Source organism: Urocitellus parryii, chromosome 13 (assembly GCF_045843805.1).
Source record: "Urocitellus parryii isolate mUroPar1 chromosome 13, mUroPar1.hap1, whole genome shotgun sequence".
Classification (NCBI taxonomy): domain Eukaryota; kingdom Metazoa; phylum Chordata; class Mammalia; order Rodentia; family Sciuridae; genus Urocitellus; species Urocitellus parryii.
Genome location: NC_135543.1, coordinates 40,043,318 through 40,070,250, shown reverse-complemented (window position 1 = coordinate 40,070,250; position 26,933 = coordinate 40,043,318). Strand labels below are relative to the sequence as shown.

The window sequence follows — 26,933 nt, the reverse complement described above, 5'->3', positions numbered from 1 at the left end:
AAAGGAGCTTTTATACCCAACAGAAGGCTATACCTGAGAACATTTTAAAATCCTTTTTAAACCAGTCAGGTAGAAAGAAAGCAATTCTCTGGCACTAGAGAAAATATTTATAAAAACATAATTCTCCCCAAGATGTTAAAGAAAGTATTTAATTTGTACAGCTAAAAAAAAAAGTCATTTCTGATTAGCCTCCACAATACCCAACTTTCCCACAGTCTTCCATAGCACACAAAGTGGCCTAAGTTTTCAAATACCATGGAAGATGCCAGAATGCACACATTTCAGTCCCAAAGGGGCCATATATACATGCATGTAAAAGAAAATAAACAATGAAAACTTTATGTCTAGAGAATATGAGAGTTCCATCAGACAAGGAGAATTTAGGGGAGTCTCATAGTTATAGTACGCTTGTCTATGAGACTTGAAGTTTGTCTCCAATAAACAAAATAATTAGCAGATGCTGCTATCAGTTTACATTCAATAAACTCTTACAAATGTATCGGTAGATGTTACTCCATTAAAAAAAAAAAAACAACATTTATTTCTGTACACATGTCTTTGCCAATGTCCTAAATTTGGGTTCCAAGTGATCTAGAAACTCCAGCCCTTCTTCTTCCAGCCGATCACTGCAGCACCCTACCGAGCCGGCCATAGAGCCTTTGCCTTCATAATTGTAAGAACGAACGTAATCTTCAGAATGTTTGTGTTCCTCATCTTGTCCGCACAGGTACACCTTCTGTTTCGAGAAAGAGCACATTTTATTATTATTTTTTAAAAAACACCTAAACATATTAGCAGAAAAATGATGTCTTTGATTTACCTTTTACTGTTTAATTTTTAATCAGAGTGTGTCCTCTAATGGATTCCTACATATAAAAAATGCACATGATTGGTCTGTATTCTATTCATTTTTAAAATATAGCAAATAAATAAATTCTCCCAGTGAACACATTTATAAGATTAAGGCTTTATATACATCACATGACTTAAAATTTCCCATTTGAAAATAAATGTGTATAGTAGAAATTTACCTCTGTAGCCTTTTCACATATATGAGGAAAACCAATATAAGCTAGAATTCTTAGAATACACTATTGTAGTATAATAGTGTCATATATTGTACTGGCTAATATCAACCTGTACTGACTAATCTGAACACAAAACAATCAAAGTAATGAAACAAAACCCAGAATACAAATTCAAAAATCTACCCGGTTTATTTTGATAGCCAGGACTTCATAACTATATGCAGAACTCAAATACACTGACAATTATTGTTAACTCATGATCTGTTGTTTATAACACATATTTTACTCCAGATTTTTTTCTGATACTTTTTAGGAAAGAAGGTTTCAGTCATAAATATATCTACATCTGTCACTCCTAGATAAAGTCTTGTAAACTGTATTTTTAAAATTTTCAGAACTTTTTGCTTTGAGGTTTGGACCTGACATCCATCTATATGACAATTCCTTCAACATTAGAAAAGTGATATGTTGCAGGTGTATGAGGAGTAAAATTTGGGGGAAATTATGGGTCATAAATGATGTCTAACATTCATGTCACATGAACTTGAAGACACTGGGACTTACTTCGCCAAGTCGAGGTTGGGTGAAACTCTGCCAGTCCGTGTACGCATATCTGCCGGTGTCTACACCTCCCTGCCCTACTCCCTTGCTGGACTCCAAGGTGTGATGGCCTTTGTTGGAATCCAAAGTGTAGCCTCCTTTGACCATCTCAAAACTTTGCTGCGTTTTGATTCCCTGGCCACCAAGAGTACCAACAGACATGCTTGTGTCACAAATGTTGGATGTCTGTGTGGGGATCCTAATATTCGCTTCCTAAAAAATAAAGTGAGAGTTATAAGATGAATCCAACTGAAACTCACAGTTCACTTTCATTTTGAATTTCTCACCACAGACATAGCTCTTACTTTCTGTGCCCCAGTGGGCCCCAAATCAGGATTACAGCAATAGCCACATCATAGGTGTTATGGTGTAAATTGAGTCCCTAAAACCTCACATGGAGAGGTCCTTACCTCCAGGACCTAGAATGTGACCTTAGATAGAAATAGAGTCATTGTAGATGCAATTGCTTAAGTTAAGATGAAGTTATACCAGATTAGGTGAGTCCTTAATCTGATATGGCCAATGTCCTTAGAAAAAGGGAGGTTTGGGTATAGGCACATGTCCAGGGAGAAGGTCATGTCAACATTTGTGCTGCCATAAGCCAAGGAATTATAAGAAGCTAGGACAGATACCTGAACAGATCCTTCCCTAGTGCCTTGAGACGGAACATGGCCCTACCAACACCTTTGTCTCTGATTTGTAGCCTCCAAAACAGTGAGACAAGTTTCTATTGTTTAAGTCACTCAATTTGCTATGCAGTCCTTTGAAACTAATTCAACAGACTTCTGAAGTTTAAATGAATGAAAACACGGCACTTGGAACTCTGCTTGGCATAGTGCTCCATAAACATTACTGGTTATTATTGTTGCCATTATTACTAATCATCACACTGCAACACTGGGTCACCACACAATTCAAAGGGAAGTTAAATCTGATTTACCGTCACTTCTTCTCCAGGTCCTTCAGTATTTGATACAATTAAATTTTGCTGTGCTACATCTTCTGGAAAACATTTCTTTACTGTCCTCTTGGTAGTAACACAGAAACATGTAAACATAATACCTAAAAAAAGGAAAAGATTGAAGTAAAATAGTATTCTTTTTTTCAATTCGGTATACACTAAATAATTTGATGATCAGACTGTTTTGAAGTTTCTTTGCACAACTTTTAAAAATGTATTCCACAAATTGAGGTCACTTCTGGTCATAAAATTTAAAGCAGAATATTTGTAAAATGCACTCACCTATACAATCTCTGTCTTAGAGTAATAATATCTCTTTTCCTAGGTCCAAAATTATGTATCTCTTACATTCTCTATATTTTAAAAAAATGACTTCATTTGAGCTTTAAGATAGTATTATTGGTATTTGAAGTGATACAGAACACATTTAACAGACTTAGAACAACAAAACAAAAAATTTCGATATAAATATAAACAAGACAATAACATAAAACCAGTGTCTGGTTTTGAAAGTGTATATTAACTAATCTAGTGTCATGAGGAACATCCAGTTTATCCTGAAACTCAAATTCAAATGAATTAGGACACAGTAAATGCTATGGGATAAGTTTGTAGATGCAATTGTTCTTTGTAGTTGAGAGACAGAAGCTGAAGTCTGAGAAAGGTTGCCATTAGTTTTGTGTCTTCAAACAATTATTTGTAATGGTTAGACCTGTGGTTCAGTGGCAGAGCACTTGGTTAGCATGCATGAGGCCCTGGGTTCATTCTCCAGTACTTAAAAAAAAAAATGTTTGTAGAATGCAAAATCTAAGTTTCCTTTGCTTGCATTATGTCCCCTTAGTGGTTCAACATATGATCATTTTTTTTCACTCATTGGGAACTTCTTATGATATGTACTAAATCACTTTATTACTAGGATGAAACACAAATATCTAGAATTTTAGAACTACCTTATCTTCTTGTATTTATGTATTCTCTATGTAAATGTGACTACTGCTTGGAAGACTATATTTTATATGGGAGGGAATCTTAGTAATTTTATCCAACTTCTGCATTTTACATATGAAAAAAATGAGTTCAAAGAAGAAGAAACGTGAAACATTATTGAAGAACTGAGGCTCCTGCCTTTGGAATTTACTTTAAAAATTTCAATCTACTCTTATTGGTATGTTTTTCTTTTGACTTAGAGCACATGCATTAAAGGTTATACAGGTAATTAATTTGAAGAATGGTCATATTATTTTTTTCTAAATGACCATGATTTGGATTAAGTATCCTCCAAAGGCTGTGCATTAAATTCTTGGCCCTCCAGCTCATAGAGCTATTAGGAGATTGGAATCTTTAAGATGTGGGGCCCAGAGGGAGGAAATCCAATAATTGGGAGTGACCTTGAAGGGGATATGAGGACTCTGGCCTCTTCCTGTCTTCTTTACTTCGTGGCTACCACTAGGCAAGCAGCTTTGTTCCAGCACATGTTCCACAGCACAGGCCCCAAAGCAACAGAGCCCATTGACCATGGACTAAAACCTCTGAAACTATGAGCCAAAATAAACCTTTCTTCATTATAAATTTTTACCTTTGGTGATTTTGTTATAGTAATGGAAAATCAACAGAAACATTAGGTAAAACATGGGTTAACAAATTCTATATGATAATACTTACACAATAATAATGCAGAACCCAACACCATGGCAAGAATAGCCCATTTTCCAAGTATAACATTTCCTGGTTTAATATCTCTCTCATCTTTAACAGCCATTCTACAGTCAGATGGAGTTGTGCAGTCACATATTCTCACTGACAACACATGTTTTGCAGACAAACCATGTCTGTCTTGTATTTGGATAGGCACAGAATAATAGTTGTAATCAAGATTTTGCTTTGCACGAAGAACACCTTGTTTACCTAGGGAGGAAAAGGTAGAAATAATATATATTGATATGACCTTTCCATAGCAATATTATTCCTACTTGGGATCCTTGGGAATGGAGGTGGGTATATTTGAAATAAAACTCTAATGTTTCTTCCTTATCGGTTTATTTTTTAAATGGTGTATTATCATTATATATAAAAGTAGAATTTACTGTGATATGTTCATAGATACACATGATATAGTTTGGCTAATTTATTCTGCTCTCCTCCTCTTTCTCAAACTTTCTCCCTCCCCCTCATTCTTCAGCTTCTCCACTGTTCTTAATTGTTCATTTTTCTTTCTTAAAAATTATTTTGATTTCACAGTAAACCAGGAAATCAAATTTCATTTTATTTTGTGCTCACATTAGATTAACCCAAACTTAACATGTTATTCAAGTGATCATTTAAAATGTATTCATAAATTTTCTTAGGAGATTTACAATAAGAACCTAAGCATAACATAAATATATATATATATATATATATATATATATATATATATATATATATATATATATTTTTTTAAAGCAAAGTATTCTCCTTTTTTAGGATCTACAAGATAATCTCCTAAAATTAACATGTTTATTATGAGAAACTAAGGTGAAAATCAAGACTATCTGCCATCTCAAACCACTACTGGGTACAAAATTTAGCACAATTCTTTACCATTCTTTGATTCTATAGTCCAAAGTTTGTTGGCAGAATTATCCAGAAAAAATTGAAAAGGTGGACCATTATCAGGCCCATCGTCATCTTCCGGTTCCAGAAGAGCATAATCTTTATCATGCTTACAAATTGTCACATCTTTTTCAATTTTTGGTGGATGATCATTAAAATCTTCCAAAAGAACTACGAGTGTTCCAGTGCAAGATCGGCCAACTAGGAGAGATTTTAAAAATAAGTTATGAAAACTTAAGAAATATATTTATTTTCAACCATTTATGTAATATACAGTTGACATCTGCTTTCATTTATCTTCCCAAATCTCAGACACTATTAATGCAAACTAGTGACACTCTTCTTAGAAGACTGGTGGCTGGATCAGATGATCTTTTCAGGTGCTTTTTTAAAACTAAAAGGTGTGAGATTCCAATGTCATTACAGAAACACCTGTTGAAAATAAAATTGATTTCGTACACTTGTTTTATAAAAAAAATATATATATATATATTCACCCTTAGAATAAAAATACTTTACATTTTGTCATAAATTACCTTCTCAGCATCTTCTCCTTTTCTACATTTATTCTTTGCTCAAAACTTATAAAACTTCACATTAAAACCTCTAGGTGCTTCATTTCCTCTCTGCTTTGGTACTTTCTGTGGCTTCTACCAGGAGTATTTTTCTCCTCTTCCTGGTAAACCCTATTATGGTTATTAGTATTATTGTCTGTGCTGGGGCTTTGAACCCAGGGCTTCATGCACACAAAGCATGTGCTACCTCTGAGCTATATCTGCAGTCCAATCCGGTTATCTTTAAGAATCTACTAAAATGTCACTGCCTCATGAAACCTGTGACGTCTACAGACAACGATGTCACAACCCCCTGTTTTTCTCAGAACACTTTGCTCCTGCCTTGAATGACACACTAAATATTGATCATGTAACACAGTGAGTCACCTTCATCTTGAGAGCCCAGTATTTCTTGGCTCACTGTAGCTTGAATGTTACCACATCAGACATAGTTTTTATACTTTGAAAAAAATTAATTGAATAATTCAGAAAAATGAGTGTGTACTTTCACCCTAATTCAATCAATATAATATTGTTAATAGAAACTCTCACTCAACTGCTGATTACCACCATTACTGTCCTAATGTTTCACACATAAATCTTAAGAAATATGTCTAATTAAAATATTCTCCATACTGAGTGCTTTGGCACATGCCTATAATCCCAGTGGTTTGGGAGGCTAAAGCAGGAGGATCATGAGTTTAAAGCCAGCCTCAGCAATTTAGCAAGGCCCTAAGCAACTTAGCAAGACTGTGTCTCAAAATAAAAAGTAAAAAGGGCTGGGGATTGTGGTTTAGGGGTTCAATCCTTAGTACAAGAAAAAAAAATACACACACACACACACATATACACATACACATATATTCTGGAAGCTCACTGCATATATAAATATAATTTGAGTTTGAAAGACAGTAAAGTTTAAAAACATGTTCAAATTCTATCATTTGTGAAACGATTACAAACTTCCAAAAAATTATCAAATTTCTCATACTTTTTACATTGAATGCTGGTCTAAATATTGAAACATATGTTGAATTTGCTATAAGTATAAAGTCTACCATAAATCATATCAAATATAATCCATTTTTTTCTTAGTTTGAAATGACATCTAAGTTATATCATGTTGTATATTTCAAGGAAATCTTTTTTTCTGTTAAATAATGACAAAATTTATTTAGTCAATATGACTTTAAACTTATAAAAGCTACAAAATAACTACTATATATATTATATACTATATGTATAAATATATATTAAACTAATCTTGCTGAAACAAGTTTCAAAATATCCAAAAATAAAAGAGAGATATACTATTAGGGAAAAATACCTACAATGGCATATAAATATTTTAAGGCTACCAGAAAATTATAAATAAATCTGAATATGAGTAAGAACTTCAAAATCAGCAAACTAACCAAAAAAGAAAATGAGTATTGTAAAAAAGGAACTTTTCTAAAGTTAAAGAAATGTAGAAACAGACATTACACATGAGTTGATGTGTACTGATTTACCTTTTACACTTAATAAAACAGCCTTTCTCTTTATGGAGAAATAAAGGGCACAGTTTAAAAAGCTAATAAAAATATGGCAACCATAGGAAAACAAATCAAGATTCACTTAATCCTGTATTCAAGTAACATTTATTACATGACATCATTTGCTATCATGGTCTGTTTTAAACATGCTGGTGAAAACAGAATAAAAGATGCTTGGAATTGTTTAAATGGATGTCTACAAAAGTCAAAACCAAAACAATCAAAATGCCTTATCCCTAGGAAATAGACCAAAAGTAAGTAACTGACAATTGTCAAATATCATGAAAAGGTAAATAACTACATTTGTCTACCTTGAAAGGACAGAATTAAATGGCAAGTATCAGTGAGAAGGGAACATCATAGAGTCAGAGCTGCTAAGTACATGTGGACTAGGTAAAATTCAAACTGATAATGCTTCAATAAGAGGGTCTCTGGAAGCCATAGTTCTCCAGTGCTACTTAAATGTTTTCAGTAACTGGAAGCTCACTGCATCATGAGCCAGCCTGGGAAGCATATATACAGTGTTTTAATTAATTGTTAGAAAGATTTCAGGTTCTTCCTTCTTAATCTATCACCCCAGATGTGGACAACTATAAAAATGATACATAATGCCGTTAAATGATAATATAATATAGAATGGTAATGTAACAATTATAATATAATTATATTGTTAATTCATATAATATATATGAGCTCTAGATGATTTCCAACCTATTTTAATAGGTTGTGTCAAGTTCATTGAAATATTTACAGAATTGAAGCTACAACATGCCTCCTATTACTTTCCACATGACAACCCTTCTACATTTTCTATTTTAAGAAAATTATCTTTACAGAATCCCAAAATGCATTGTAAATTTTTGAACTCAATTTTCTACATTGGAACCAGTGGTTGTTCCAAATGCAAAACATGCCCCTGAAATTGTGTAGCTTTTGGTATTGAACTTTATAATGTAGTCCTGGAGATTCAAAGGGCTCTCAAACAATGAGGAATGAGACATTTTGGTATCTGCATTGATTAACCTATGCCATATTCTATGCCAGATGCTAGATGAAAGAATGTTTATAAAAAGGGCGGTGGAGAAGTCTTTATTAATAATGGAGCTCATCATTATTATAATTTAGAGAAAGAATATACATGGAAACAATGAAAGTACCTTGTTCAGAGTAAAGACACATCATATGTGATAATTAGCATATCAGTCTCACTGCAGGAATGTGAAAAGGTATTAAGAACAGACCAAAGATTAGTGGGCATGATCATAGAAGTTGTTATTGCCATTCACTTTAAGACTTTAATAGACCTGAATTTAAAGTAGGAGGGCAATAGTATTCTAGGTGGAAAGAATATAAAATAGTGTTTTCTAGATTGATAAGCAAGGAAATCAGCCTAACAAAGAGGACGCACACAAGAAATACAAGAACATGAACTTGATTCTAAGAAAGCTATAAGAATAACTAGGTTATCATCCAGAAATATTTGCGAGCTTCAAAACAAAATCCTTGCTATATATATATATATATATATATATGCATATGTTTATATATTATATTTATATAATACATATCTTATATAATGTTTATATGTTCATATGTAAATATAGATAGATAGACAGATAGGTTAAAGTTCAAAGGAGCAAAATCCTTCATATTGCCACATGATTTTTCTATTACCTAGGTTAACTATGACCCCGGGAGGTAGATTAATGTAAACTTTTAATTTCCTTGTACAATGTTCAGTGTGGTTATAAACCATGCTTTTTAGCTCTAAAGAGCAAAGTTAATTTTTTATACATTATTCTGCATAATTTTTTCCTATGATTCCTACTTTCCATGGCAACTTGACTGGTACTTAGAACCTGATAGAAGAATAAATGAGTAAATAGGACTCCCTATTTGTCATTATTGTGTTCCTGAACCACTTAGATTTCATTTTTACTCACAAAAGAAGAGTAAATAATCCAAAATTATAGAGTAATAGTAAATTAACAATATTTATTAGGGAATGTTTTCCCCATTCTTTAGCAGGTCTTTTCCTCCCAAAATTGCATTTAAAAATTATATCAAGAATATGTGTATTATTCCATCTCACTCCAGTCAGAATGTCAATCATCAATAATCAACAATAAATGTTGGAGAAGATATGAGGGTTCACTCATACATTGCTGGTGGGACTGCAAATTGGTGCAACTACTCTAGAAAGCAGTATGGAGATTCCTCAGAAAACTTGGAATGGAACCACTATTTGACCCAGTTATCCCATTCCTAGGTTTATACCCAAAGGACTTAAAGTCAGCATACTACAGTGATGCAGCCACAACAATGTTTTATAGCAGCTCAATTCACAATAGCTAAACTATAGAACCAACCTAGGTGCCCTTCAACAGATGAATGGATAAAGAAATTGTGGTATATACACACTATGGAATATTATTCAGTCTTAAAAAGGAATGAAATTATGGTATTTGCCAGTAAATGAATGGAACTGGAGAACATCATGCTAAGCAAAATAAGCCAATTCCAAAGAATCAAAGGCTGAATGTTTTATTCAATATACGAATACTAATTCACAATGAGCAGGCAGGGCTAGGGAAGAATAGAGGTACTTTAGATTAGAAAGATGGGAGTGAAGGGCGTGGGGGGTATGGGGGTAGGAATGATAATATAATGAATTAGATATTATTACTCTATGTGTATATGATTAAACAACAAGTGTAACTCTACTTCATGTGTAACCAGAAGAATAATAAGCTACACTCCATTTATGTATGATGTGTCAAAATGCATTCTGCTGTCATGTATAACTAATTAGAAAAAAATTTAAAACATAAAAAATTCAAAAAGAGTATGTGAATGAGAAGTATCAAGAGGAAAGAAAGATCATATGTAGGTGATTCATTCATCATATTCACATTTAGGGTTTCTTTCAAAGGCAATTTCAGATTTTTGAAGCCCAAATGTTTTAGCTCACAAAAATTGTTCTTTAGCTTGGTCAGCGCACTAATTAGAGTGTGCAACGTGGTATTTCTACACCAAGGGTCAAAGGACTGAAATAAGGATAGATGGGGCAGATTTATGTCGGAGTCAGCTCCCCTTCTCCATATAAACTGCAAGCACCTAGCATCTCTGTTAGTTTAAACCTTTTATGTCTCTCTTAGTAGATATGGCTTTTGTTTTATGTCAACAAGAAAAAAAAGTAGGGTATAATAGCTGAGAAAACAGCATATTTTATGTAGATGAAAACAGTGGAAACCTTCTTGGGTCAGGAAGATAGTCAAAAGAATTGGCTATGTTAGAAAAGCTGAAGTTCATTATTATTTGTGAAATTTTTTCCTCTAAAGAGTAAATATATAATTGCCATGATGAAGTAAATTAGCATAACTTCTATTTATATTTTTGGCACTTTTAATATTTATTTTGTGTATTTCTATGATATATATAATATATTAGCATAGTAGTATATGTATACAAATAAAACATTAGCAAACACTTTGCAACATATTTACAAACATAATGAAATTGATTTATTGATATAAGTTCAAAAAGGGTTAAAGATCACTACAGTATTTGAAGGATGCTCTTTACAGACTAGTTCTTAGAATTAACCTTGGAGATTACAAACCATAGCTTTTTATCCCTTCTTTAGGAAAGAGGATAAATGATTTGTTCTCCATTAAGGAAAGCTCAGAACAAACCTATCTGGAACTTAACTGTTTTAGGAGGGTTGAAACTATTTAGCATGTTCAAATCATAATAATCTAAACCTGCATTTCTGGAAAAAAAAATAGAGTTCCTTGAATAGGCCACTGTTTCCTCAGAACTTAGACTGATCATTTATTCCCTTGTAGCTCTGCATAACTGATGCTTGGGAGCCTGAACTGGGTAGACTCCAATCATAACACAAACATTGCTTTTTTTTTTTTTTTGCAGTATGCCTATGATTACATTAATGCAAACATGGCTTGCATTAACTTTTGATCCAGAAATGAACAGATTCCACCCAAAGTTTACTTAGAAACATACCCTACTTTTATATTTATTTCTAGAAAATGGCACTTACCTGCATCTCTTGCCACCACCGAAACATTGTACTGGTTGTTTTTTACAAATTTCGATTCTCTATCTAGGACTTTCACAGTCCTCAAATCTCCAGTGTTTTCATTGATTTCAAACCAGTTATCTTCATCTCCCAACTTCTGATACCTAATTTTCAGGAATCAATATATAAAGGATGATACCCAATAGCAAACATAATCTTACAATTTGTCATTTTGAAAAATACATAGAACTTTCCTAAATTTGCAATTCATTTACATCCCACCAGACTAGCACCATGGTGCATTCCTGTAATCCCTACAACTCAGGAGACTGACACAAGGAAGATCACAAGTTCCAGGCCAGCCAAGGCAAATTAGATTGTGTCTCAAAATAAAATAAAAACGGCTGGAGATGTAGCTCAGCAGCACAGTGCCCATGGGTTCCATCCCCCAGTACCAGAAAAGAATTTTAGATTTCAATAAAAATGAAGGAGCTTTTTGAAAGGTACCTTACCTTAAGCCTTCACCACTGCGTGTTTCTGGGTCCAGTGCTTTGTATCCAAGGAGTTCCTTACCAGCTGGAAGGCCATCTTTACTCTGAATAATTTTCACTGGTGGCTCACATTCAGGGCCCTCATCACTGTCTTTGATTTTAACAGTCACAGTGGTAGTACACATTGAGGGAGGAGTTTGCGAGTTTGCCGCTTTAGTGAATTCTGCTTCATTAAGTACACCGATTTGCAAAACAACTTGGCGATTGAGTTCATAGTTCAATGGCTATTCAATAAACATAACTTTAATCAGTCAGTATATACATAACGTGGACTTATGATTTTGATTCCAAGTTTTAACATAAAGGGAATAATCATTTTCACATTTAAAATGTTACCAAAAGTTGTTGCTAATACAAAAACTAATAATTAGCTTTGCAAAATAATAAATGCTGTCCAACACAAAATTGTTGTTTTTGACTCAACCAATGTTTCTTCTTACTTTTCTTTTAGAAGATCCTACCTTCATTTTATATTAAATGCTGAGATATGAATAGAAATGCAGAAGAAATGTTTGAAAAAATTCAGATTATGTCATTACCTATCATATGAAATAATAATGATACATGAAATTCTTCCAGGCTAATGTATAAAATAATTTGATGAGATTTGGCTACCATGCAGCTGCATCTAGGTCAAAAGATGACATTGTATTACTTAGCAGCATCTTTTTAAACAACATGAAATTTAGGTCTGTTTAGATTATAATCAAAGTGCTCAATTCTAACCTGAAGAATCAGAAACACTCTTGAAATAAAAGTTAAATGATAAAAAAAAGAAAAAGAGAAATCTAGAAGAACCAAAAAAAGAGAAAGAAAATGTAATATAATAATTAAAGGCCATTTTGTGGGAATCTTATCAGGAAAACAATTTCTACATAAAGATTCTGGGAATATCTGTTGTCTTTTAGAAATTTATGATGGAAAATAACTATGCAAAAGGTTGGTGAGGCTATGGATAGAAGGGCTCAGAAAGGAACCAGATGAGTAACTAAGATTACTTCTAAGGCAAATATCTGATACAATATTCAATATTTCTCTGCCTTGATTTTCCTCATATGTAGAGCAATGAGTTTTATGCCTGACATGACTTTCCTCTAAGAAAATAAATGAGGGTAAAATAATAATAGGAAAGATTTCAGTACCACACTGCAATATTCTAGTCATATACATAAGGAAATATTAATTATTTTTATCAGCACACAAGCTTAAGTTTGAATGCCTTAAAACATGGTTATTTTATTAATTTACCTTGACAACACACAAGATTCCCTCATTTGTATTTGGATCTGTGCTAATTTTGAAGTTTCCATTCTCGTTTCCCTGTAGGATTGTGTACACAGCCTTTGAGTGAGGCGTGTTGGCCAAATCTAGGTCATGTACTTTCATCCGTAAAATCACCACGTCGATTCTATTTTCTTCTACTTCTGCAAAATACTGAAAAGCAAGCCTTTTTAAATTAGAAATCTATAGCTTTTACAATATGGTCTTATACTCTAAAATTCATATTTAAAGAAAAAGAGATATGGAATGTATACCCATATGTTGGGAAATAACTTACGAGTTTAATTCATAGCTTACTTATTTTCTCCTAGATATAAGATATGCATATATCTATTATATATATGCATAAATATCATCTATATCTGTTTTTATATTTATGTCTAAATATCTTACATTGTTTACTGGGAAAGTTTGCTCAAAAGTGACAGTCTGTGTTAAGTAGTGAGTCCAGCAGAAGAGATAAAGCTAAATCATTTTTCATCTTAGAACTTGAAATGTAAAGACTCTTCTATTTCTTCACCTTATAAAAAATTTAAATCCAAGCAATCTGATCCTGGAGCTTAGCAACCAAGAAAATGTTGAACACATGAGCCATCTCAAGGGTGGAAAAGCTCTTGGGTAGCCACAAGCATGGTTATTTCCATAGCCTCCAGAAATGACTGGTACTTCAATTGTTTTTACAAAAATCATATTTTTCTCTCTATTATTTGTAAGTGGAGACTATTTAAGTCAAAAATGCATTATCTCCCAGAGCTATCAAGTTCCATATTTGTCAGTTTTTTTGAAAACTTAAATGCATCCAGATAAATGAATACAGAGATACACTCACAGAAGTTTCCGTGAAATATGGTGGATTGTCATTTTCATCCTCAAGTGAAATAGTAATTGTTCCTGTATTAAATAAGCCAAAAGGTTGACCTCCCATGTCTCGCACTTCCATTACTAACTTGTAAGTATCACACTTCTGAAAAAAAAAAAGGAAAATGGTACATTGATGAACACTTCTATTTCCTCTAATTTATAATTGTCAGAACTACTCTTTCTGCTGTGATTATTTTACAAATATTTTGCAAATATTCATGTTCAAATTATACACTCTCACACACTTATTTATTTATTTTGATGCTAATAATTGAACCCAGGGCCTTGCACATACTAAGCATGTGTTTTACCATTGAGGTATTACCTTAACCTTTAATACAGTTTTTTAAAGGACACCATAATATAAATACAGAACAAGAGACTGGCCAATTCATACAATGGGAAGCTGATGTTACTAATATAACATTGCAAAATCTAAAGATACTTTATTCATAATTGCCAAAACGTCAGAGAAACTAAGATGCCCTTTAGTGGGTAAATGGATAAGTAAAAATATATTCAGACAATGGAATATTATTAAGTGCTAAAAGATCTGGGTTATCAAGTCATGAAAAGATATGGAAGAAACTTGTATGCAAATTATCAGGAAAGTGAAGCCAATCTGAAAAGGCCAAATACTGTATGATTCCAACTATATGACATTCTGCAAAAGGAAAAATTATGGATTCAGTAAAAAGGATCAGTAGATTTCAAGAGAGAGGAAAAGGAAAAGAGGAACAGGAGGAGTACAAAGGGCAGTGAGATCACACTATATGATGCATGCCTGTCCCTACAGATTTGTCCCAACCCATGGAATGTACAGCACCAAGAGTGAATCTAATGGAAATAATGTATTTTAGGTAATAATGATGCGCTGGTCTAGGTTCATTGATTATAACAATGTATCTCTGTGGTGCAAGATGTTAATAGCGCAGAAGGCTATGTGTCAGGGCAGGGGATACCTGGGAACCATTTGTATTTCTATTTAATTTGCCTGTGAATCTAAAGCTGCTTTAACAAATCAAGTTTTTTAAACTTTTAAAAACTACATCTATTGGAAGTCAAATGAAATTACTTTTCGTAAAACCAAAATAGAATAAACAAAACAATTTTAGCACCACCGCATCACATTAGGTAAATAAAAGCAAGTGAGACTTTGTCTAACACCTTGTGCTTTCCCATTGTCTTTGTAGAGCAAAGGGAAGTCTCCAGAGAAGCCCTAACCCTAGTCCACAGAAGAAAACTAAAGAAGGGGCCACAAGGGCCATATTGCAAATTGTCTTGGGAGTTAATTGTCAGTTTACATGTAGTTTAGTGATGGAGAAGTTGATAGATTTCTTACCTCTCTATCCAGCAGAGGTGTAGTTGTAGTGATGACACCTGTATCTGGATGTATGGAGAAATGCTTTGGATGATCAGGGATTTGTTGTAGAATTTTGAATTTCAGACGAGTATGAAGGGTTCCAGGTTCATCATTGTCTATGGCAGTCACTTGTCCCACTGAAGTTCCTGTTAGATAAATCAGAAAAGTTAAATCCTTTTGTTTATAATATAATCAAATTATAAACAAAAGGATTTTTTAAACAAAAATAAAATTATAAACAAAAATAAAAATCAAGGCATTGCTATAGTAAACTATCTAGGAAAGAAATAAAAGCACAAAATAATGAGTTTTACAGATAATGTAAGGAGTGTATACATGTTCTACAAGACTTCTCCAAGCCCCATATCTTGAACTCCAATTAAGTGGCTACTGTGATTAACAGGATTTGTATTCTACATATACCAGAACAGGTCCTACCCTACCTTTGGTCACGGAGCCTACACTTGGTAACCATAGTTCTAAAATTCTTTCTAACATATTATCCCAGTTCATGGACTATTTTTGAACAAGATCTTCTTTGAATACTCTGTTTTATATCCCTATTTAATAATGCTAATGAAAGAAAAAGTACAACTTTGCATGTAACAAATGTTTTTATATTTTAATAAACAGAGTTTCTGAGTTATTAATATACGCAAGTGATTATTAATATAAGAAAGAAATAAAAGTTATGCATTAGTCTGAGTAACTTTTAGACAAACTTTACAGCCCAGACATGGCTATGAAATGCTGTTTCAGCAGGCCACTGATTGTGAAAGACTAATATACATACATATGTGCCTGGTCACAGAATGGAGGAGGCCATAAAGAAATCAGCATTTCTTGCTGATTCTTAAAATAAACTAGACTATGTTATTATGTTCTTTGGAAGGCCTAGGTTATAATCTTGGCTTCATATAACATGAAACAAATTACTTTTTTTTTTCAATTTGGAAAATATGCCAAGAAAAGCAACACATATGTTGTTACAAATCTGGGATTTGAAAATCGTAGGATTTTTATGCTATGATATATTTTTGGGTCCTTGAAAATATGTTGAAACTTTATAGAGCTTCCAATTATATATTGTTTTATAAAACACTTGTGATCACATATACATGGCAAAAACTGAGAATGCAAATATTTGTCTGTTGCACATTCAGATCCAAAGTAGATTAACTAGATAGAAACTTTACATATTATTTAGCAGTCTTCTAAATGTGCCTAGCAAAGTGAACCTCACAAGGTTTGCCGTTGAAAACTGTATGATCTTATAAAACTAGAAAGTTGTACATCATTTATTCTTAAAAGTCAAGTGTATTTTAGTATTCTATCATTTTTAAAACATTAGTAAGAAATTCAATTGAAGTTGAAGTTTAGTGTTTTCCTAGAATTTCCATCCTACTAGGCACAGGTTACATGTTTAGGATGAAATAAAGGTTAATATCCAACAGTTAATTAATAAAGAAAATCAACACTGAACTGTAAAGTTTCAATAAAATGTGGTATATATAATGTGTAAAAGTCTACCTCTTTGTATTTCAAATATCAGTTAAAAAATATTCCTTGGCACCATAAAATGGGATTTTCTATATGTTTTGTTATGTCACTTTACTTTGTTACTCTTCCTGAATTGGAAAGGAAAGTTGACATCCAGCCTTTCAAATATCCTAAGGTGAATCATAATTTTAAAAACAAACAATGAATCTATAAAATAATAACTTCTCATTTTGCTGGAAGACAAGTGGTTTGGGGCCCATTCTTAACTTCTGTTTCATAGTCATGATGGATTCCCAGCTAGTCCCTTAGGAAACTAAGCCACCTCTCTCCACAACAGAATTTCTAAGCATACATATCTAGACCAGACTCCATTTCAACCACAGCCAACCCTACAAAGAACTGAGTCAAGAAAATATTGTCAGAATTATAAAGTTATGATATAAAAGGGAATGCATATGGAATAAAAGGCAATGCATATGGAATTCTATTTACAAACTTGCTCAGAACAGTTTGAGCTTTAATAGGGATGTCATATAACATTAATATCCAAGGAAGAATACGTATAGTCAAAAACACAAAAGAACCTCTAAATGTAATGATAAAATCAAACATTTTATCTTATAATACCAAATGTCAATTAATCTCCTTATACCCTTATAAAATATGAACTTACCAGATCGGCAATTTTCAGGCACGCTAAAAACTGTCATTTTGGTTTCAAAATATGGGGCATTATCATTATCATCTTCAACTTTGAATAACAAGGGGAGCGGATAATCTGGTGCATAGCCATCTGCAGTTGTTGCATAGCCATATACCTAAAAGGAAGAAGAATGCCTCTGGCTTGTTCTCAAATGACAACATGAAAGTAAGCCTCGCAGTAGGGCAAAATATGTCATTCAAAAAATAATCCACAAGGGTTTCTCTAACTAATAAATGATTCAATGGAAAGATAACACCCAGGCACGGTGCATGCCTGCCATATGGCTTCAATCCCTTTTAGGTGTGTGTGGGTTTTTTTTTCTCTCCTTTTCTCATTAGTCTCCCACCAAGTACTATGCTTGCCCAGCACCATGGGTTCTACAGGTGTTCTCTGAAATAAAGGCATGCTGTTCTATTTGTTAGAATGTGTGTAGATTTCTTATTCAGATATTCTAATAACAAGTATTTTTTTTTAAGTTTATAAACTTTCAAAGTAATAAAAGTTAGTTAGATAGAGAGAGAGAGAAAGAAAATCACAACTATCTCTGGGTGATCTCTCTACCGGTTGTCATTTTTCTATCATAAATGTGTATTTTTCCTAATAAAATGCTAATAAATGCATACGTGTATCACAAACTCCATCTCAAAGTGATATATCTTGACCTCAACCGTGAGGATTTAATGTTTTTTTCACATTCAAATTATTTTTTGCAGTTTTCCTATGTGATTTGTGTGAAGTAAGCATTCAATAAATCATAGTTGTATTAAACAGATTTCCTTCACTGACAGGACCAGCTAAAGCTGCCCCAAAGTCAACCGTATTAATGTCAATTCTTTACTCCAGTGTTTCCTGATTTTCTTACTGTAAACATTTCTAAAATGAACTAGGATTCAAATCCAAGATATCAAACTCTTCTTTTTCTCAAATTAGTTTTATTAATCAGCCATCAAGTTCTCGAGAGTACTGCATTTTGTGCCTCTATCATCCATCTTCTCTTTTCTTTTAAAATGATTCCATAGCAGAATAGATAATTAAATGTATATTGCAACATACAGAATAGATAGCTTTTTATATATTTACAGACTGGCTTCTAATGCCATATCTTCACTTCTTATGAATATGCTATAATGTTAGCAAGGAATTAATATGTTCTTTATCAATTATTTATTTTGCTGATGGAAATAAAAATCAAAATGGTTGTTAATGGAGTTGGGGATATAGCTTAATGGTAGAGCCCAAAGCCCTGGGTTCCATCTTCTGTACCAAAAACTAAAAATAAAAAATGGATTAGAAAAGAGCTTGGATAAATACTTTTTAATCAATTGTTTTATATTATTAGGAGTAAAATGTGTTTCATCTAGGAAATTTGGGAGGGAACATAAAATTATAAAGAAATTATATCACTGTACTTAATTATGAAATACATTAAATGAAATTTATATTGTTTTAAAATGTGCAATACCTTATAGAATGCTTTAGTGGACATTCTAGGATAGGGTCCAGTCTCCTTTGTGTGAATTACAAACTCTCCTATGTTCTGAGCTCTCCAACTTTGCATTTCACATTCTTCCCTAGTGACAAACTCCAACCAGAGTTTGTTGTATTGTTGATTTCTTCCTAACCAGTAAATCTTTCTATGGGGTTGTAGCTTCCTGGAACATTTAGTTCTCCACTCCCCCTCCCTATATTGTTACCTTCTTTCAGAGTTGCCTATTTGTGACCACCAACTCTCAGTAGTCTGCTAAGATCTCACTCTCTGGACTACCCACGTATGAGGTAAGTTTCTTTTACATAATGTCATTTAGCAAAAAAACTTCTTTATACTCTCTTACAATTCAAGATAATAAGAGGTAAAGCAAAATCATTCATCATCCTCCCAAAATACCACTGGGGATGTCTGCTATACATCAGATTAGGCATCAGAATGCTGAAGAGACATGTAAATTTGAAGTAAAAAAAAAGGATTAAATTTTCAGAAGAGATAGAATTTTTTGGATAGGATGAGATAGAAGACTGGTAAAGTTTTTCATGGCTTACTAAGGAAATAAGATGGTACCCAAGGATTTCATTACTGAAAAACAGTGAGAGAGAGAAAAGAAAAGATGCACAATGCTATGCCATGGTTTGAGGCAGCAAATGCAGTTAAAGTGTATTTAAGATCACCTTGACTCCAGCCCAGGACAATTAAGTTAGAATTTCTGGGCATGAACCCAAGCATCAATTTTTTTTTTCTTTTTAAAAAAATTCTTATGTGATTTACTGCTTACAACAATAATTGAGAATAATTAAGGTATTTTGTTATAAGGAAATCTGAACTCAATACAATTTGTTGTCACTTCCCTAGAATTCTACAGAACCAAGTCTGTCCTTTAAAATGCTATCATTATATTTTCTATACCTTCCCTCGCCTTTATGTCTCTTATCTACTGACTCACTTTAGCAATGGCACTAATAAAAATTTGAAGTTTATGTTGAACATTAGTAACATTGCAAATATTAAATTAAGTATTTGATTTTTTTTAATTTGTAAAAATGCAACACCAAGAATATAACTCAACCAAAATTAAAGATATAGTTCTGAATAAATATTTCAGTAATCCTACCAAAAACTGATCATACTGCTCACGGTCAATGCTTCGAGTACAATAGATATCCCCAGTGTCTTTCTCTATGTAGAACAAATTGAAGGGCTCTTTGTCCACTCCTGGTCCACTTATGGAGTAAAAGATGGTGTAATTCTGGGCAGCATCAGATTGGATCTATAACAACAAGTGACAATTTAGGAACAGATCAAATATATTGTGATGAATACCTTCAACCTAACTTATGAGTTTATTTTGTATCACTCTCTTGCTTACTCACCTATTATTATTACTTTTATTATCTACTAACCATTTCCCATGTTTTTCAACTTCTCATTTGCATTCTGAAATGTGCAAAGCCACAGATTCTGTCCCTTATTTCACATTAAATTATTTTAATATCTGCAGAGCAACAAAATTTATGGAGTAATATGCCTTTGTAATTCCTATGCACTTGTTCTTATTTCTTTATAAAATATAGTACAGAGATTTTGAATTATTTGGAATTGAAAATTACATGATTAAAAATATTGTCAAAGTAATTCAACTTTGCACAATTAATTATTTAAAAACCTCAAAATTCCAAAACTGTCTATCCTTGCATCTCAGCTATGTGGAAGTGAGACAACTTTACTTAGTAAACAGAAAGTGATGATGTTTTGGAGGATAAGTGTTCAAGCAAAAGTTGAATTATGCAAACTCTCTAGGCATATCCTCTGTACATAAGCACTAAAAAGTCTATCATAGTACTAGGTGAATTTAGATGCAAAATATTGACATAATAAATTCAAAATGTAAAACCTGATTCTCACTATTTAAATACAATTTCTGGAAGAAAGTAATAAAATATATTGGGTCACTTCTATGTGATCCTAGTTCTGATGAACCGATGATTCTATTGCTATCAATAGTTTAAAAGTTCTGACTCAATATACCGGGAAACATTCAAATGGAAAGTTTTAACAACAAAAAATCGTTTATACATATGAAACCAAATAAGATGAAACATACCTGCTGAACATGTTGTGGAAATGGACCTAATGAGTTCTCCATCAATGAACAAGGAATAGGAGCCCATCTCCTCTTACTGCGCTTGAGAACTCTGTCTTTGGTATGTCTTTTCTTAGATGCCTATGTTTAATGAGAAACAAAGAAGTACAGCATTGTTTCTCATTCTTAGGAATACAATTTTCACATATACATTGGCATGGAGAAAATAAGTAAGGTCTATACCTTATGATGGATAATAACAATTAACAATATGATGGATAATCTCCAAAGAATTTTTGTTTTTCAATAATAACACACACACACACACACACACACACACACACACACACACACTAAAACCTTAGACTCAGTATAGTCTCTCATTCCACCTGTTTCCTGATTTAACCAGTCAACAACCAGAAATTTATAGGCATACCCTTTATACATAAATGCTAAAATCTAACACAGTATTTTGGGTGAATAAGAAATTTATAGTGCATTGGGAAAATGTCACCTTGAGATACTGTAGACATCCCTAAAAATAGATGATCCTTTAACAAGTAAAAAGAATTGATTTTAGTTCATGAAGAATGGTAAAACCCAAATTTGATCTTTTTATTTTTGTACCAGGGATTGAATTTAGGAGTACTAGACCACTTAGCCACATCCCCAGCCCTATTTCCTATTTTGTATTTTATTTAGAGACAGGGTCTCATTGAGTTGCTTAGCACCTCGGTTTTGCTGAGGCTGGCTTTGAACTTGCGATCCTCCTGCCTCCGCCTCTTGAGCTGCTGGAATTACAGGCATGCACCAACACACCTGGCTCCAAATTTTACCAATCTTACAATGTGAGCATTTTTATACCTACATAGAGATATACAACAGTGTTTGCTCAAAGTACATTTTATTTTATGTAATGTGGTGATTCTTTGCAATTTAGATTAAAAAATATTCGTAAGGCTTGATCATATTTTAAACTCAGTGAAGAGAAGTTCTTGTAATTAAAATGAATTTAGCTGGGAAATACTCTTTTAAATTGATCACTTCTTTTTCTTTTTCTTTTTTTTTTAGGTCACTTATTAATGAATGATTTTATAAGACCAAAACCGTTGTGTTGAGTTGGCTTAAATGAGATGTGAATTTCCACAGCTTTCTCCATCCTCACTCCCAGACTAATCACTTCTCTTCACTGCAAGAAAATGAGGCTCCATCCAAGACACTCATACCAATCTTCTGGCCTGATCACACCTCCAACTCCCTGAAGAAAGGAACCCTGTGGGATTGTCCACTAAGATGGGCGTAAGTTTTAGACCATCTCTTTTCCTCTTGCAAGAGACAAATATCCAACCCACAGTTGGTTGGGAAGGAGCCACACAGAGTGAGTGCCTCATCTCCAGGCTGCTTCACTCCACCTCCAGCTTGAGATGGGCCCCTCCCTCGTCCTGGTTCTTCAGGTGGATATCTCTTAGAGCCACACCTCAAAGCACTCACGAAAACCTTTGATCCCCTGACTTTGCTACAGATTCATTCATTGCTATACACCTGTGTAAACAGCTGTAGAACTCCTTAACAGTCTAGTCTTTGTAGATATTAATTATAAATGGAAAAAGACAAAAATAATTACTCAAGGAAAGTAATTTTAATCTGAAAGGAAGTGTAGGAAACGAAGGACTCTCCTAAGGACCTTAGTATATGAAGCTATTTAAATCCTTATCTAGTATACCTTTTCTTCTCTTGCCAACAGTACGATTTCTATCTCCTTTTGTTCCTGCCTCTGACTGTCTGAGAGTAAAATGGAAAACGTCTTCCCTTCAGAAGACAAAAGGAGGTCATGTGTTGTGTATATGGAGCCATCTTCCAGAATTCTAAAGGCAGGGTCGCTGGACAGGATTTGGCTAGACGACTTGAGACACTCCTCCAGATTCACTGCAGAGAAGAAATTTCACAGCAGTTTGTCAGGTGAATCAGGAATAGAACAAGTTTTACAGGAATGACAACTGAGAGTTAATGCATGAGAATCAGAAAGGGTGGTGACAGGCAAGCACCTGCTATTCTAAAATGGAGGAGCCAAAAGAATTAAATAATTAAACCAGTGGAGGCAGATTTCCCATTACTTTTCCTCATGAATTAAAAAGGGAACAATTTTCCTGGTGACATTGAATCTGGTCTATTTCTTCCGCTTTACCTCCTACTGACAGGTTTGTACACACATGTGGAGATGGCCCTTGACTTTATAAAGGTGCAATAGCAATACACCTTCAATGGAAACTGTACTTGAATTGTGAATTTTAATTTCTTTTGTTTTCTCAGCTAGCCATATGGGGTAGCACCTTCTCTTGTGATGCTGGGCAGGTGCTCTGAGCAATAGCTCTTCGTGATCCATGTGAGCAGGAAAATCAATGGCTGATCTACAGCAGATATTGCTAAGATATAATGTTTGGCAGTTTAAGTGTATTAAATGCATTTTCCAGTTCTGAAATTTTCCATTTACAATAGGGCTATGATCCCATTTTAAGTCAAGCAGCTGTGGATGATAGACATAGATATAGATAGATCTAGTGCATACACATTCACAAATTTGTTATTTTATATCACAGATATTACAACTATGTGATGTCAGTAGATTCTGCAATAAGTCTTTGACAGTTAAAACTATCTTGCAACAAGTTTATTGTTAAGCAATATTTCTCACTAATATTGCCAATAATCTTCTTATAATACCTTTTTGAGATTAAAGAAACTCAGCACTTAATATGTATTGATGACTACAGTGGTAAGATCCCCTGAAATTTTGTTTGACTTTCACAAGCTAGTTTGTGAAGTAGGTCATATACATTCTTGGTGGATACTTGTTCATTGTTATCAACCTCAAGTCCAAATTTTATTTGGAACATTTAAATTAGGAAGTATTCATTTCATGTCTAATCACTTGGCATTGACAGCAGATTAGCTGATATGAATTAAAATGCGCTTCTGGTTTTGGTGTCTTGATCTGTTTGGAGTAATAAACTCTCTGATGTTTGCTAATTTTTTTGGCAAGAAAAACATACCAGTAACTGTTATTTTAATTATTTTTAACCACTACAAAAAACAAGTAGTCTATATTTTATTGTATGGCCAATTTTAATGCCAAGTAGCTACTATGTGGCTTTTATCCCAAACTTCATAAAAACAGCCTGAAGCGAAATGTAGCAAGTTACAACTGTTAAATTCTCAGTATGGTTTTCTTACCTTTGCCTACAAGTGTTTCAGCCTGAAGATGAGAAGGAACTTGAAGAGAAATTTTCTGACAAGCATCACAAAATAATATCAGAACCTCAAAAGAAAGAAAGAAAACCTAAGAATTGCATTTTGAAATATATTTTTACATTGCAGTTTTGGCTTATAAAAATATTTTCAATTTTGAAAGCAAATTAATCTTCTAATCCCTTCGTTTTTCATAATTATTTTAAAAATAACCAACAAAGAATGACTTTAGAGTCACCATAGTCATTGAATATCAATGGAAAATTAAGTGAACAGTTCATCTGATTCATATTGTATAAATGCAAGAAAATGTGTTATAATCCATTGGCCTTATATGGAGTTTGTTGCCACTAACACCATACCTAAAGTGTTCTGATTATCTAGCCTGAAGAACTTATTTAACTCTAGAATTCAGTAATTACATTATCTGTACTGGTTCTCAAATCATCATTTCCACTATTGGAGGGTATATTTTCTGTTTTCAAATTACTTTTTCAGACTATCGTGGCAAAAACTTCTAAGACTAAATGATCTCAAGTCATACAACTAGTCTAAAAAGGACTATCTTTCAAAATATAAAGACTTCTCTGTGACTGGGTAAAGATTTCAAATTAAATTCAAGACACAGTTATTATTTTAAAAATCTAGGTATTTCAAATAAGACATATTATCTGAAAAATAAAAGTTATCCCTTTGAAGGTTTCAATAAGTCCAAAATATATTTTTCTTCTTTTCTTGGCACTTTATTTAATTTTTCTTCTATCAAAATGATTGCATTTTGATTATTTAAATAGACAGAAGATCAGTTAGATTTACCAGAACCATATAGGTCATTTATATGATGAGATTTTCTCCAAAGACGTATTTCTAGAGTTAATGGACACATTATTTGTGTAGATGAAAGAATAGAGAGATTAATATTAAAAGATATGCATTTTCTTTCCAACTCAACTCAAGTCTATGGAATATATTGCAGCAGCCTGTTCAAAATAGACTGTAATTTTACAAATCTTTTTTTAGCCAGACAATATGAAAAGCTGGAATTTTAAAAGCCATACATGTTTAAATTTGTATAACCACTTATTAAAAAAGGAGAAATTTTTACCTATTTGACTTTTTTATGTAAAGTAATGCGCTAAATTATATCCAAAGAACTTTCCAAAGATAAGGCCTTGTATTAGTAGTCATCTAAAAGTGGTCTAAATATATAAGGTGAAAAGAGCATAATTTACATGCATATATACATACATAGATATACATATATATACACATAACTGCATATACTTGTACATATACTATAAATCTATCTCTGTGTGTCTGTGTCTGTCATACGATGCATCCCATTATTTTTCCCATCCTTATCTTCTTTACTTCCGGTCCTAATGCCCCACCTCAGTTATTTCCCCTCTGCAGGCAGAGTCAACAGAGGTTTCCCATCATTAGTGGTCTTCTAGCCTTCGAGTTGAGTCAGTGACTAAGTAATTTGGAGAAGTTGTGGTCAGATACCTTTTTTGTCATCATGGGAATCAAGGATAAATGGGCACAGAATAAATCAAAAGATAAGAAGCAGGAAATAGGCCAAAACCCAAAAGCCAAAAGAAAAGTGTGTGAAATCCCTTGGAAATACACCACTACATTTTAGTTAATACTAACTTAAGATGGCCTCTGAGTCTCCCCGAGCCATTACAGGATAGGAAGTTCACCATCAACCCTGCATCATATATAATTTATATGCAAAAAATATTTGTCCCCATACAGCAAAACCTTCAAATTCTGAAAATATAAATGAAAATAAAATGTCTCCAAAATAATGAAAAAGGAAATTCTCAGTTCAGAAATTCTGGTTAAGAGATATAGGAAAAATCCTCCCTTCCCATCCAAAAAAAAAAAAAAAATAGAATCTCCTGCAATTGCAAACTATGAAAAATTCAAGCAGAAAGAAGGCTAATGGTATTTTTAATAACTGTCACATTTTGCTTTTTATGTTTCCTAATTAAACTGCTTGTTAACTATGAGTTCTGCCTTTCTCTTAGCTCTTCCTGTGTAAAGTGAGAAAGACCTGGAAAATTCATACCTTCACCCCAAATCCTTTTCTCATTCTTGCAGCTCAGTAGAAGGAAGCATGTTAAGTACATGAGCTTATTTAATGACAAAAGTAAAACTCAGAAACTTCTGGGCCAAATGCCTAAGGTTTGAATGTATTCCACTATTTCTTAGGAAAACATCACAACAAGACAGAACAAGAGATTCCCTTGAAAAACTTTAATATCCTGGCAGCAGGCACTGGAACCGTAAGCTAAACACGCCCCATCCTGGACCACAAGTCTCTCCGCTCTTCTCTGAATTTGTCTTCACTCTACTTTTGTTTGCCCAGTCTGTCTTCCCTGCCTTCCGTCCCCACCTCTTCTCTCTTTCAAGCCCAAACTAGAGGCAGGAAGCGGGTAGTGACATGCTTGAGTCCCTAATCCTCGGGTTGTTACTCACCAGAAGAGAGAAAAGGAGCTGCTTACAGAAGATGCTCCCTGGAGCAACGGAGGCCACAGCCAT

At 33.3% G+C, this 26,933-nt stretch overlaps 1 protein-coding gene across 2 annotated transcripts; it reads right to left on the bottom strand.

Moving 5' to 3' along the window:
- Nucleotides 1–538: 538 nt before the first annotated feature.
- On the bottom strand, nt 539–26,933 carry Dsc1 (desmocollin 1). Of its 2 annotated transcripts, none has more exons than XM_026400751.2 (16): nt 26,871–26,933; nt 24,372–24,456; nt 22,864–23,066; nt 21,162–21,281; nt 20,172–20,327; nt 17,539–17,683; nt 15,345–15,511; nt 13,971–14,105; nt 13,109–13,294; nt 11,822–12,084; nt 11,331–11,473; nt 5,170–5,382; nt 4,252–4,494; nt 2,569–2,690; nt 1,593–1,841; nt 539–736 (listed from the first exon to the last, which is right to left on the bottom strand). In XM_026400751.2, exons 1-16 carry the CDS (start codon nt 26,931–26,933, stop codon nt 539–541), a joined length of 2,691 nt encoding a protein of 896 aa, XP_026256536.2. The 2 variants fall into 2 exon arrangements, with proteins under 2 accessions (XP_026256536.2, XP_026256537.2); XM_026400752.2 differs by lacking the exon at nt 539–736 and adding an exon at nt 831–866.

Excerpts from the sequence above, each read along its gene's own strand:
- Dsc1 (XM_026400751.2), bottom strand. The coding sequence starts at position 26,933 with ATGGCTGTGGCCTCCGTTGCTCCAGGGAGCATCTTCTGTAAGCAGCTC. Across the intron at positions 12,085-13,108 it reads GAATCTTGTGTGTTGTCAAG|CCATTGAACTATGAACTCAA; the intron begins GTAAATTAATAA and ends TTTATTGAATAG. Across the intron at positions 1,842-2,568 it reads GACCTGGAGAAGAAGTGACG|GAAGCGAATATTAGGATCCC; the intron begins GTAAATCAGATT and ends TTTATTTTTTAG.